This window comes from Mus caroli, chromosome 9 (genome assembly GCF_900094665.2).
Source record: "Mus caroli chromosome 9, CAROLI_EIJ_v1.1, whole genome shotgun sequence".
NCBI lineage: Eukaryota > Metazoa > Chordata > Mammalia > Rodentia > Muridae > Mus > Mus caroli.
The window spans coordinates 98461884-98475939 of NC_034578.1; the positions used below are offsets into that span (position 1 = coordinate 98461884).

At 45.9% G+C, this 14056-nt stretch overlaps 1 protein-coding gene across 1 annotated transcript in view; it reads left to right on the forward strand.

Annotated features, from left to right (window-relative positions):
* The window catches only part of Slco2a1 (solute carrier organic anion transporter family member 2A1), a 78307-nt gene that overhangs the window by 30476 nt on the left and 33775 nt on the right, over positions 1–14056 (forward strand). Inside the window, exons 2-3 of the mRNA XM_021172521.2 lie at positions 6955–7092; positions 10325–10487. Of these exons, the coding sequence (XP_021028180.1) occupies positions 6955–7092; positions 10325–10487 (301 nt within the window). The remainder of the gene's footprint in view (positions 1–6954; positions 7093–10324; positions 10488–14056) is intronic.

Here is a 14056-nt window from a genome sequence, read left to right on the forward strand (position 1 = left end):
CGTCTCGTCTCGTCTTGCCTTTCTTTCGTCTTGTCTGTCTTTCTTTCTTTCTTTCTTTCTTTCTTTCTTTCTTTCTTTCTTTCTTTCTTTCTCTTCCAAGAACCATCAGGACACAGGGCTTTTCTAGTTCCTAACAATGCTAATATTCCTGATGCTGCCTTGGCTTATTTCTCCTCCAGAGGACATCAACTTTGAGCCCAGGCTGGCTATTTTGAATCTGAGTTTATCTTGTGCAGACATTCTTCCTGCATGGGAATATACTTGATTTCCTGAGTGATTGTGGGAAGGAGACACTCCCCAGGGGGGCACTGGGCTATGCCCAGCAGAAGGTACAGGAGGCTTAGGCAGGATCCCTGGCTGTTCCAGGCCTTTCACCCTAGGTCCCATCTTTGTTTTACATCCCACTATCCCTTTGGAAAGACAATAAGAAGGATTCACCATCCATCTTCCAATTCTGGGGACCCTCAGGGGGGGTCTCAGAGGCACCAACTCAGGCTCTCTCTCTCTCTCTCTCTCTCTCTCTCTGAAATGTCAGATGACTCTGGAAAACATCTTTATCTGTGTTGCAATAGGGTACCTTGAACCTAGGACCTCACCGTTCAGCAGTTAACCCCTGGTCCACTGCCGACCAGCAAGGAGGATGAGCTGTGGGCAGGGAAGTTAAGTGGGAAGGAGCACACACAGAGTCGGAACCACCATCAGGCCGAATGCCTGCAATCAGAGGCACACCTTGCTCTGCGAGACTCGGCCAGCGAGATAACAGTATCATAACCCGAATGTGCTGGGGTTATGAGGGAGGATCTGTTTGTATTTTGGGATTGACAGTTTAGTCCACTGCCCAACATATAATAAATGGTCTCTTAATGGTGTTCTTGACACCACTGTGATTTGAAAAAGTACACCCACACCACCACACTGTCCTCCAATTTCAGTACAGTGGTTAGTAAAATATATGAGGTAGCCAACAGCTTGTTATGAAATAGGCTTTCTCTTAAATGATTCTGCTCCATGATAGGCTGATATAAATGTCTTACCTGGCAAGTGGGGGGAACATAGATGTGAACATATACACATAGAACATTTTCTATTTATGAGGAGTTTATTAAATATGCTTCCTGGATCCCTTCTTTATTCATTGAGAAAGTAGGGGCACCAGGATGGGAATAGATTGGGTTTGTAATTCAAGACAGTAGACTAAACATATGCTCATTTCTCCTCAGCTCCAGCATCCCCATTATGATGAAAACGGTGATTAAGGATAATATAAAAAAGGACCAGAAACAGTTAAAAGGGGGGACACACTATGAATAGATGAAAGAACTCAATAATTTCTGTGGCATGGACAATGGTTGGTGGATGGGTCAGCCTGGGAGTCACAGACTCTCAGGTCCCTTCAAGGGGTGTTCAGTGGTGGGGAACCTGAAGCCTGCCGCAACCCCGGAGGCGACAGGGATAGAATCTGTGAGTATTATGAGGTAGAAAGCTAAATTCTGAGGGTGATGGTTAGCAGAGGATAGCCCTTTGCCCAGGGGAAAACCTGTGTCCCTTCATCGTGAACCAAGGGCACTATCACCAGGGGGTTTGGGGCACTGGTTCCTGCGGCTTCCAGTTTGTTTGCCACAGAGTGGGGTGGTCTGATAACAATAAAAGACCGGCAGAACTGTGAACAGCTGGGAGGAACAGGGAGAAGGACACATCTAGGCGACCAAACCCCTATCCACGATGGCTCATACTCTAAAATGGCAGAGCCAGACGTCCTAGAACAAGCATAGCGGCTTGAGATGGGTGATCAGCAGAACCGCAGAAAGCCTGTTCTGTGGACCTGCTAGAGCAGCTAAAGCTGCTTGCCCATCGGTTTGCTACTCTGAGCCCTTCTGTGCCGCTTGAGGTTTTTCTAAAAAAATTTACACGTTGTTATATAGATGATAAGATGAAGGGGGAAAAACAAAACATGTAAAAACATGTAAATAGATTTTAATGTTCTGTGTGGAATCTGGTTGACAGAGGCCAGGAGTAGGATCCTTTGGGCTGGAGCTGTGATTGGAAAAACCCATCTGGTCAAGAATTCTATTCCTCTACATAGTATTATTCTTGCCAGCCTAGGCTGTCATCAGTTCCAGCTTAGAGAGGGAAGAGGAAGAGAATGGTCTCTGAGCCCAGGGGTGTATGCTGTTGCTGTTAGGATAGCATCTTTCTCTAGGATCTGGGTCTCCTCCACTAGGCTAGGCTGTCTAGCCAGCAATCTCCAGGAATCTTCCTGCCTCTGCCATCGCAGAGCTGGGATTTCAAGTGCACACCACTACACCCAGTTCTTTGGGGGGTTTTCCCATGGGTTCTGGGGACTGATTGGATGCTATAAGAAACATCTCATAGGCTGAGCTATCTCCCAAGTCCTCTCTGAGATCAAAGAAGCTAAAGCAGGCAGCAGAGGACTCAGAACAGCCCGGGCATACCCAGAAACACCCAACACTCCTGTGGCATCAGAGGAATGTTTCTTTATGTCTGTGGTTTTTCCTTCTTCTCTCCTTCCCTCCCTCCCTCCCTCCCTCCCTCCTTTGGGAAGGGCTGCTTCTTCTAGCTCACCATGACAATCTTGGGACACAGACAGCTGCCATCTAGAAACACTGGAAGGCTTCATCAGGCCACCCTCAGGTCACTTAAGGCTTTTTATCATGCTAGCCAGCTCCAGTCTGAATTACCCCAGTGTAATCACATCCTAGTGGCCATGAGGGCTCATGAAGGGAAAGTCCTCCCTCCCTGAGAGCTGTGTTCACAAAGTCAGAGCTGGGTGAGAGCAGGAACAGCCATTACCTGGGAGTCCGTGCGTCAGACCTACCTGGCAGCTTCAGGGCCAGCCAGTTGTTTCTGTGGTCTAATGCCAGCTACCTATAGCTCCAATGTCTAGACTAGGAAAAAGAACGAGTCATGAACATGACAATGAAAACCGACCAAACAAAACTGTGTCCGGGGTGTCCTTGACCCCTCCCCATTTACCCTGAGTTCTCAGCGGTCCCTCGCCCTGAGTGCTCACGGTACAGTTAATTGTCCTCCGCATGCCACTGAAACTTGCCTGGGCCCCAGACCTCTCTCTGCCATCATGCGCATCCTCTCAGCCTTTCTTTGGTCTTTAATGGTCACTTCGATGTCTCTGCTTCTTTCTCCTTTACTCTCCCTGCCACACCATCCTCATTTGTTAGGACTGAGGAGTGGAGCTGTGAGCATGACCTACACATCTGGATGTCTGAGAGTCTCCCTCATATCCAACCCTGCAAGAAAGGTTCCCAGAAGGGAATGCCTTTGCTAACGTCCTCTGTGAGATGTACCTGTAAGAGTCTGTCTCTCTGTCTCTGTCTCTATCTCCCTCCTTCCCCCCCACCTTTCTTGGAATAGCATGCACACACAAATCTAAATATTTACACGGGTTTTGAACTTTTCAGCATAGAGCCCTTGAGTAAACAAACACTCTCACAATGTTGTCAATGCTCATACTTTAAAACAACAACAAAACCAGAAAACTTTGCGGAAGGCCCTTCAAAGGGTCAGGATATTATTTTGAAAACCTTCATGCCTCCGACTCTGTCCTCAAGGGAATTTTCCTTTAGTCAATTTTATTGAGGTCTACTTTGCTTATAATAAAATGCACAGACTTTAAGTACAGACTCTACCTGTATAAATATCACTGCTATAAAAATGTAGACGACATCAACCACATCAGAAAGTCCCTGTATACATAGTTGCAAATTTTTAACTTTTGTGGTTTGGGTTTGACATACTCAGAAGCCATTCTGAGTGAGACAAGTAAGCCAGGGGGACAGCTGAACCGTGCTTACAAGTTATAGCCACGTCAAAGGGGAATTTTATACATGACAGAGACTGGTCATTGCAATGAACCTGCAGGACCTGGCTCTTCTGACGGCTGAAGCCTCTAGACCCCAGGTTATCTGTGACCCTGGGAGTGGCCCCTTCCAGCAAGCTCTGCCAACCCACCCCTCTATGGCTTCCTCTTTCCCCTGCATTTTCTCCTGTTGTCATAGCCGCACATCCCATCTGTCTTTATCTGCTGCGTCCCCTGGAGGATGGGGCTCAGACCTGCATCAGTACCTCTGTCCGAGCATCCGTGAGGTACCCAGTCTGGCCACAGCTGCAGTGGCTACCGCTGACGTGGGCATTGCCTCAAAGGGACATGGCACAGAGACATAGCAGGGTCCTCACTGTAGGATGCAGAAATCCAGCACTTACTGGAAACAGCAAAGGAGTATCTCTCAGGAAAGGCTCTGAGGCAGTTTCTCTCCCACCATCCCTGTCTTCCTCTCAGGAGACAACAGAGGAAGTTGGTAGGAATTACTCACGTCTGCTAATTCATTACTAATTGAAAGGAAGGGAGATGGGTCTTCTCTAAACGCAACGCTCAGAAGCTAAAGTATCCTAACTCTGACCTTGGGTCCCCTTTTCACGTCTGGCCTTGCCTCCTTGGCTTCTGTATTTTATTCCATTTAGAGTTGATGACCACTCAACTTCTGTGGGAGTCTTTGATCTGGTCCCTTTTCACATGTCCTGCAAGACTTCCCTGGCATCACCAATACCATCAGCGACACCTTTATCCTATCTTCACTAATATTCACTGGCTTAGTTAGCATCACCTGTCAACTTGACATAGCCTAGAATCACCCCCCCCACCAAAAGAATATTTGTTGAGTAATTGTCTTTATGGAGTTGATCTGTGGGCATGTCTGTGAGGGCTTATCTTGATTGTGAATTAATACAGGACAGCTCACCCCATCATGATGGCACCATTCCCCCAGAAGGTGACCCAGCGCTGTGTAAGGAAGCTAGCTCTGTAAGAACAAGTCTAGCCGGGCGTGGTGGCGCACGCCTTTAATCCCAGCACTCGGGAGGCAGAGGCAGGAGGATTTCTGAGTTCGAGGCCAGCCTGGTCTACAAAGTGAGTACCAGGACAGCCAGGGCTACACAGAGAAACCCTGTCTCGAAAAACCAAAAAAAAAAAAAAAAAAAAAAAAAGAACAAGTCTGAGAAAGCCAGAGAACAATGCTTCTAATGACTTCTGCTTCAAATCCCTGTTTGAATTTCTGCAATGGCCACAGTTTCTCCATTTTGGAAAACAAACTGGGACAAAAACTCATCCTCAAAGCCGATTTCATCATAATATATTAAAAATAGGGGTTAGAGAGATGACTCAGCAGTTAAGAGCACTGGCTGCTCTTCCAGAGGTCCTGAGTTCAATTCCCAACAACCATGATGATGACTCACAACATCTATAATGGGATCTGATGCCCTCTTCTGGTGTGTCTGAAGATAGCTACGGTGTACTCATATACAAATTACATAACTTTAAAAAGATTAAAAATATTCCAGCCAGTGAAAGGAAACACAGGAGACACTTCCTGGGAGGCAGGACTGAAGAGATTCCTCTGGCCAGCAGGTTCTCTGCTGCTTCTGGTGAGGAGGGAGCTGGTTGGTGGGGCTCAGAGGCAGGCAGCAGTTTGGAGAGCTATCTATTTCCCTGAGTACGGTGGCCTTCTTGAATATAGAGGCCATGAGTACAGACGGACATGCAGTGAGTTCTGCTCTCTGTCAAAGAAGCCTCGAGTTGGCCTTGCCAAGGCTCTGTCCGAGCAGCTAGGACATTCCACAGGCTGGAGGGAGGCCCCAGCAGCAAGACCAGCTCAGTTTTGGAGGGAAATGACAATGAAGGTGGAGACTTAGCTGCTCTTCTCAGAGCCCTTCAGTCCAGAGAATAACTTTAGCAGAGTATGAAACATAACAGCACCCTACCCTTCCCTGGAAGGCCTTGAGCATTCATCCAGAGAGGAAACACTAACCAAAGGAAACCTTCCAAGCACAACTTAAGGATGTGGGTCTTGTGGCTTGGTGCCTGTTCATGCAGCAGCTGAGATCCCAGGGAGACACAGCCTGGAGCCGAGGACACCATCAAATTCTTCTTCCATATTGCAAGATGATATCTAACCCTGTCCAGTATGGAACTCACATTTGCTCAGTATACACAGGACAAGGCATGTAAGCCCAGCTGGGACACAGTGACAATTAACCTCTGGGCATTTCTCCAAGGCCTTGAGCATTCATCCAGAGGGGAATATGATCAGCCAGAAATGTTCTTGGTAGGAAGTCAAGATAGCCCTGATAAAAGCCCGGTAAGACAGAATGAGGATATTCATTTAAGTAGATGGTAGGAGGACTTTGTCAAACCACCATCCTGGAGACATAAGAACTTCCTGGGCCTTGGAGGATGGAGGTTGTGAATGGAGGACATGCCAGGAGAAGTGGAGCATCCAAACCGAGGCCCAGATTGAGTAGAGAATGTCCTTCAGCCCTCTCATGGCACAGCAGGAAGACCAACTAGCAGTTTATGAGAAAATCACGATACGGTTAGGAGCAACTCAAGGTGGCAAAGGCCCTTGACACTTGTCTAAGGGGGGGGGGGACTTGCTTGCGGATGGCATTTCCCATGGTTTTAGAGGGCTCTTTGTGACAACAGTTATAACTCACTAGGTAGAGTGCTTGCCCTGGTCTGCACAAAGCCTTAGGTTCAACCCCCAGCACAGCACAGAAACAGAATGTGGTAGCACAGGCCTGGGAGCTCAGCACAGAGTAGAGGTAGAAGGATCAGAAGTTCAAGGTCATCTTCGGCTTCAGAGAGAGTTTCAAGCCAACTTGGGAGACAAGAGACAGGGTCTCAAAAACAAAAACAAAACAACAACAACAAAACCCGGGAAATCCAGGAGTGACTAGCACTTTCAGACCGTTTGCCATGGGGTAGAATATGTGGTATCTGATAGAATTTCACCCTCAGAACCATCCATGAAGTGTTTTCATGAAGAGACAGTGCCAACTGTCTCAGAGAGCCCTGGATGGAAGGCTGGGCAGGCACCCAGGACACTGGGCACAGACCTCACAGGCCTGTCATCTATCTCCCAGGTCTTCGTGCTTTGTCATGGCCTCCTACAGCTCTGCCAGCTGCTCTACAGCGCCTACTTCAAGAGCAGCCTCACCACTATCGAGAAGCGCTTTGGGCTCTCCAGTTCTTCCTCCGGTCTCATCTCCAGTTTGAATGAGGTGAGTGGGAGGCCCTTTATTTTAAAAGACTTTTAAAATCAGACTTGTGTATTGTATGTGTGAATGTTTTGCCTGTATATATGTATGTATGTATGTATGTATGTATGTATGTATGCATGGATGCATAGCAGATAGATGTTTGCTGCCTGAGGAGACCAGGAGAAGGCATTGGATCTCCTGGAACTGGAGTTATGGATGGCTGTGAACCTCTACGTAGGTGTTGGGAACTGAACCTGGGTCTTCTGCAAGAGCAGCAAGTGCTATTAAATACTGACCATCTCTCCAGCCCTGAGTGGGACGCTCTTGACAATCTTTCATTGTATATACTGATCTAACCTCGAGAGGTGCATAAGAGGGGCAGGGCTTACTTCTTAGTGTGTGAACACCACCCCTACATTTTGGTCTTTGATTTAATATTGTCCTCATAGACAACAGACAGCAAGGAAACAAACCTTTGCCATTTATGTCACCAAAGCCTGGCCCTGGCCCTTGGATGTATCACAAGTCACCCACAGCTCTTGGTGAATCCAGACATGGCCTCTGGATTCTTCTCACACCATGTTCTAGGCTCCGTGACTAAACAAATGAGATCTAGCATATAGGATAGACCCTCTCTTACAGCAGTCAAGAGGAACCAAAACTATGATTCCCACACCTAAACTTTTATCTGCATCATTGAATGCTTGGAATAAAGCTGTGCTCCAGGAACACATGGAGTTTGTAGGCTGCTGTTGCTGCTGGCGGTGGTGAGTGTGTGTGTGTGTGGCCAGGGGTGTGTAAAGAGAGTCCAGCCTGGTGCCAGGTTAGGTGAGGGCATCCAAGTGTGTGGTGAGTACAGACCTTCAGACTGAAGCTCCAATCTGAAAGCCTTCCTGGCCCCAGGTGATATGAAAGGACACAGAATGCCTATGGCAGTTCAAAGGCAGGTGAGGGGCTAGAACAGAGAAGCCATGGGTATCTTGGCCTTGGAAAGCAGCAGCTCCTATTATCCACTCTGACATGACATTGAAGGATGAACAGACATGACAGGTTGGATCCCTAGATCCCTAGATGTCCCTAGTCTCTAGAGCCCTTTGGTTTTGAGACAGAGAAGGGCAGAGTGTGTTCTTAATGGGCTTTATGTCAGATTGCAAATGTTTAACACCAGCGAGTCGATGGAGCTGTTCTAGAGGCACTCCAGGGGTGAGACCTGGAGTCCTCTCCTTGGCTAGAACAACTGCAGCTTTGAGGTCTAGCAACCCACAGAGAAACCAACCATGGCTTCTGCAGGTGAGCGCAGGCCCACATGCCCCAACCTTTCTTCCTGGATTTGTTTTGGACCCCACCACCATCTGTGATGCATAGACCCTTTCGAGTCAGCTGACAGCTGAAATGGTCCAACACTTTAGTCCACATACAAAAAAATAATAGAGATGCTAAAAGGAAAGAAATGAAACCCAAGAAGCTCAAGAAGAAGCTGTATCTCTCTCTGGATACCGGCTGCAGAATGTTCTAGAACCCTCAGGCTGGAGGGCTCTCTGCTAAAGCCAGGCTGCTTCCGCATACAGCTCACACACCCTCACACCTTCCTGTATATGCTGTAGCCTCTGTCTGTCAGTCATGCTCCTCGACACATGTTAATGAGCACCAACTTTGGGCCAGACACTGTCCTAGATGCTGGGGAGGCAGAAAGGAGCAGACAGACAAAAAGCTAAGACAACTGTGTAGAAATAAATCTCTAGTAGGTAGATGGTAGGCTCCATGAGAAGGTGGCATGGGAGAGGAAGGACATGCGGGGTCAAAATGGTGGACACAAAGGGACATCCCTTCTAAGGAGCACCAGGAACAGTGTTCCTGATGTCCACACTGGGCAGGACTTGGAAGTGGTATGGTTCTTGTCCTTTGTTTTGAAGACTTTAGCATGGGAATGGGGTGGGTTAGAGTTATTGAGGCAGAAGCCCATTCTTCCAGAAGATTGTTCTAGGACAGTGTAGACAACCCGAAATGGGCCTCCGTGGTTCAGGTTACCTCCTGACTTCATGGATGGAGCTAGGACACTTACTGTTTGACTGTTTTCTTTTGGTTGCTCTGATAAAGACCATGACCAAAATGAACTTGGAAAAGAGAGTATTTATCTAGCTTACACTTCCATCCTAGGTCACCATCACAGGAAGCCAGGGCAGGGACTGAAACCGGAGCAGAGGCAGAGATCACACAGGAAAGCTGGCTTCCTCCTTCAGCTTGCTTAGATTGCTTTACAACCCAGGACCGCCTGACCAGGGACAGCATCACCCGCAGTAGGCCAGGCCCTCCCATATTAATCATTAATCAAGGTAGATGTCCCACAGACTTGCCTACAGGCCAACTGATAGAGATATTTTCTTGATTGAACTTTCCTCTGCCCAGATGGCCCGAGTTCATGTCAAGTTGACAAAAAAAAATTAGCCAACAGAAATTTTACATTGAGAGTAGTTACATAGTGTCTGGGGCCATGCACATTGCTTGGTTGTTATTCTGACGTTCAGTCCAAAGTCCCTGAGTCCATTACTTTGGACCTCATTTAAGTTAGGAGTTTAATTTAAAAATATATGCTACTCTAGCAGCCAGCCAGGACTGGAGCTTCCTTGGACTTTTGCCCCCAAAAGACTTTTCTAGAAGGGCTAGGGTAAAAGCTTAGTTGGTAAGGTGCTGATTATGCAACCACAAGGACCCAAGTTGTCCCATCCCTAGAACCTACATTTAAAAAGCCAGGTGCAGTAGTGGCATGTGTCTATACTTCCAGAGTTGGGGAGGTAGAGACAAGGGGATCCCTGGAGTCAACCAGCCTAGACTATTTGCCTAGCCACTAAGAAACTGTCTGAGAGAGAGAGAGAGAGAGAGAGAGAGAGAGAGAGAGGCACAGAAGCACACCCACTTGCTAACACACACACCCTACACACACACACACACACAGGTTTGTGTATAGACACCCAATATTTAGATTAGTTCTTTATGTTTTCAGATAATTTTTTTGGGTTGGTCTAAAAACCTGAGGCCGGGATGGGTTTCTGATGACCAAGGGAAAGCCGATGCCGTGAATCTACAATGAGAGCAAGACCATCTGGGCAAGGCTAGTGTGGCTTTGTCAGGGACTGCACTAAAGCCAGACGGCCCCTTCACTGTCTGTTCTCCCTAGGTGAGCTATGGTAGGTCTCCTCTGGGCTGGAGGAGGGTGGGACCTGGCTCTCACTGCATCCCTTGTTCTCCTCTGCAGATCAGCAACGCTATCCTCATCATCTTCGTCAGCTACTTCGGCAGCCGGGTGAACCGCCCACGGATGATCGGCATAGGGGGTCTCCTCCTGGCTGCAGGGGCCTTTGTCCTCACCCTCCCACACTTCCTGTCAGAACCCTATCAGTATGCGTCGACCATTGCTGGTGAGTGGCTCCGACTCCTGGAGGAACTGAGGGAGGGTGAGCACGGTGCAGAGCGGATGGTGGTGCTCCTGGGGTTGGGGTCTCTGCTCTGAGTCACTTTCTTCCCTCTCCCGATAGAGACTGTCCTTGACTTCAGTAGTTCAGTTTCTCTGCAGACCACATCTGAAGTGCAGAACCTATTGAAGCATACGGAAGCATGAAGTAGCCCAGCTACCTGGTTATTGGGGATGTGGTTGCTGGCCTTTCTCTGTGAGTCCTTGTGCTTTGTGTCCAAGGCAAACCAAACTCCACCTGCCTAGAACCAGAACCCACAGAGGCCTAGAGAAAAGAGGACCAGAGTGTGGGATGTGAGTGTGGGATGTGATGAAGTTTGGGGAGTGGGGGATCCTGTTTGTTGTACTGTCAATTTCGCTTTAACTAGCATATCACGTGTACGGTCCTTTTGTACAGTCCACTCGCTGATGCCAGGACATTAGTGGAGTGTATAAAAAAGTTATAGTATGAGGTTTTATGTAACTTCTTCTGCAAAAATATGAACAAATGTCTGTTCACACCATATAAGACACTACAACAACCCAAATTCTACTCAACTGTAGCTGGTGAACCAATAAATTCATTCAGGTTAATTACAGGAGTATAGGTAAGAGATGATAGGAATATGGGTAATTCAAAGGCAGCTACATCTCCAAAAGGCACACCCATCATGGGTGAACACTCACAAAAGTTCTATGTTTGGAGCCTCCTGGAAAGGTGTAGGTAACTCTAACAAGAGTCTCCTCTTCCCCAGCAACTGATTCCTGCTTTGTTTGACCTTGGAGGAAGCTTTGTAAATCTTGTAATTTTCGTGAAATTCTGAGCCATACAAGTTTCTATAGCTCCCTTCATCTTAAGCGTTCCCTACTTCCTCTAACCTGAAGAGAAGGTTTCAGTTGGGAAGAAATGGCTGCATAGTAGGTCTTGACAGTTGAATTTACTCAGATACTATTTCATGTTTCAAGTATCTAAGAAGAGAGAGATGATGTGGGGGAGATCTTATCTCCTGACCCTCAGATAGGGGCTTTTTCTGTGACCCAAACTTCTGCATTTTATTGGGTTGTCTTGTGGCAGAATGAAGTAGACAAAGAATTTATGTGGTTAAACATGGTATTGATTAGTACTGAAGTATCTATGAAAAGGTAACTTTTCCTTACATCTTATTTTAAAATTATTTAATTAGCATATATTAATTATACATAATAGGTTTCACTGGGACATTTCCATATATGTACATGATGTACTTTGATCATATTCACGTTCTTCCTCCCACCCTTACTAATTCTGTTTCTTTTCTACTGTTTCGTGTGTGTGTGTGTGTGTGTGTGTGTGTGTGTGTGTATGAATTTCATTAGGGTTGATTAAAGGAGTGTAAGTGAGGGTTTGTTTATAAGAACATGGGCACCTTACCACAGGCTTTTCCACTGAAGAAAATGTTGCTCTTTTCCCTACCAACCCATTAACTGATTGTAAATTGTTGTTGTTTTAAATTGTTTAGTTTGAACTTTATACAAATTCTAGACAGCTCTTTGTTGATATAAGCTGTACAAATATTTCCTCCCAGTCTCTAACTCATCATGCATATTCTTTTTAACGGACTATATAGCACTTCCAGAAGAGAAAGAGGTTTTAATTTTGACAAAATTCAATTTTTCCTTATTTTTTTTCCTTCCATGACTCATTCTTTCAGTACTGCACTTAAGACCTCTGCCTGACCCCAAGAGAGAGAGATTTTTCTATGCACTTTCATGGGGTGTCTCCATTCTTTACATTTGCATGTAGACTTACGATCTGAGTTAATCATTTATTTATAAATGCTCAAGATTTCCCTCTTGTGTATGAATGTCACTTTTCAGCCCAATTTATTACAAAAACTGTCTTTTCAACATACCATAATTTTGTACCATTATAATAGATAAATTGTCTTGGGCTAAGGCTGCAGGTCAGTGGTAGAAAGCTGACCCTGAGTTCTACCAACACAGAGAAGAAAGCTGACCGTGTCTGTGGGTTCATCTCTGGACTTCCCTTCCCACCCCATGGATCTGGGTGTCTCCTTTGCCGGTACTGTAGGCCCCTCCCTCCTCAGTGTTTTACTACATTTCACACACACACACATATATATATATATATATATATATATATGTATATATATATATATATACTTTGAGATCTAGTTGTTTATATTCAAAAGAAAACATTTTTTCTGGAATTTTGATTGGGACTGCATTAAATCCATAATCAACTGGCACACCTGTTGTGTGTAATCCTCTCATTCCCTCTCATTCTTAAATAGTTTGGCTCACTGCTGCCCTGTGTTCACCACTGACTGATGACTGAACAGGCTCTAAGCTGATGAATGCCTTTATCCTCCAGGAGAACATAGTCCCTGGATGCCTTAATGCCCACTGTCTATCACTGCTGCCCAGTGCTGTGGATACTCCTAGCTTACCCTCCCCACCCTACTCAGCGCTATTAATATTTACCCACAAGGCTAGAGGTTTCTGTGTTCCAGTTCTTCTGGGGAGGGAGGCTTTAACACACTTTGTTGCTACAATGTTTCCCTATTCCTGAGCTAGATCCTTTGTTACTTTGATGAGTGATAAAATGTCAGAAAAGATCTTCCTTTCGCCCTTGCTCTCTAATTGGTTTAGCTGCAAACAACCATGAAATGAATGAGTTGTTATCCCTGCTCAGAACTTTGAAGAAAGTGCATCTGTGTCTTTTGGCGGTTCTTAATGGACCTTCTCCATCTGTCTAATTATCAGCTCTTTATTTCTAGGCCTCCTGGTTTTAGTCTCTCTAGTTGATCTTTTTCTTCTTTGCTTTGCTACCATAACATGGTTGACTGTGGGCTAATCTGTATCTGTCTGGGAGTTCAGGTTTGTTGGGGGTGAGAGTTGGTTGTTGGGATGTATAACCAAGATTTTTATGTAATTCTAAAATATGTCAGTCAAAAATGCTTCTGGTTTTCTTCATCCTTCACTCTGGAACTTTTATGTGGATATACACAGCAGTCACCCTCATCTTGTAACCTCATTTCAGTGGGTTGTCCCTCTGTACCATCTTTTTAGTGATTTCCTTGAAGTACGCCTCCCCATTCTGTGAATCCCTCTAGCTTTGTAAATCAGAACCAAACCCTTCCATAATGTAAAATTTAAGAGCTGTCGCTGTTTTGCTAATTTCTAGGAGATAAGATTTGCTTTCAAATTTTTCTGCCCCAATTTTGTGATTTCTTAATGCTTTTTTACTGACATACATATACATAGGTATGTTTCTTTGATGTCTTCAAGTATTAAAATATATTTATGTATGTAGCCTTTTTTTTATATTGTCCCAATAGCTCAAGCTTTAAGAATGTGGCCCTGTCCCCTTCATTTTGCCTGCTTGCTCACGTTTCTTGTGGGTCCTCCCTTTGTATGTTCTATCATGTACCATGGAGCAAACTGTAATAAGTTATATGTGGACAGATTGGGAGTGGATCTGGTTTAACATCCGTTTGTGTACCGAGTGTGCACTATCTGCAGGGATCTAGGGCT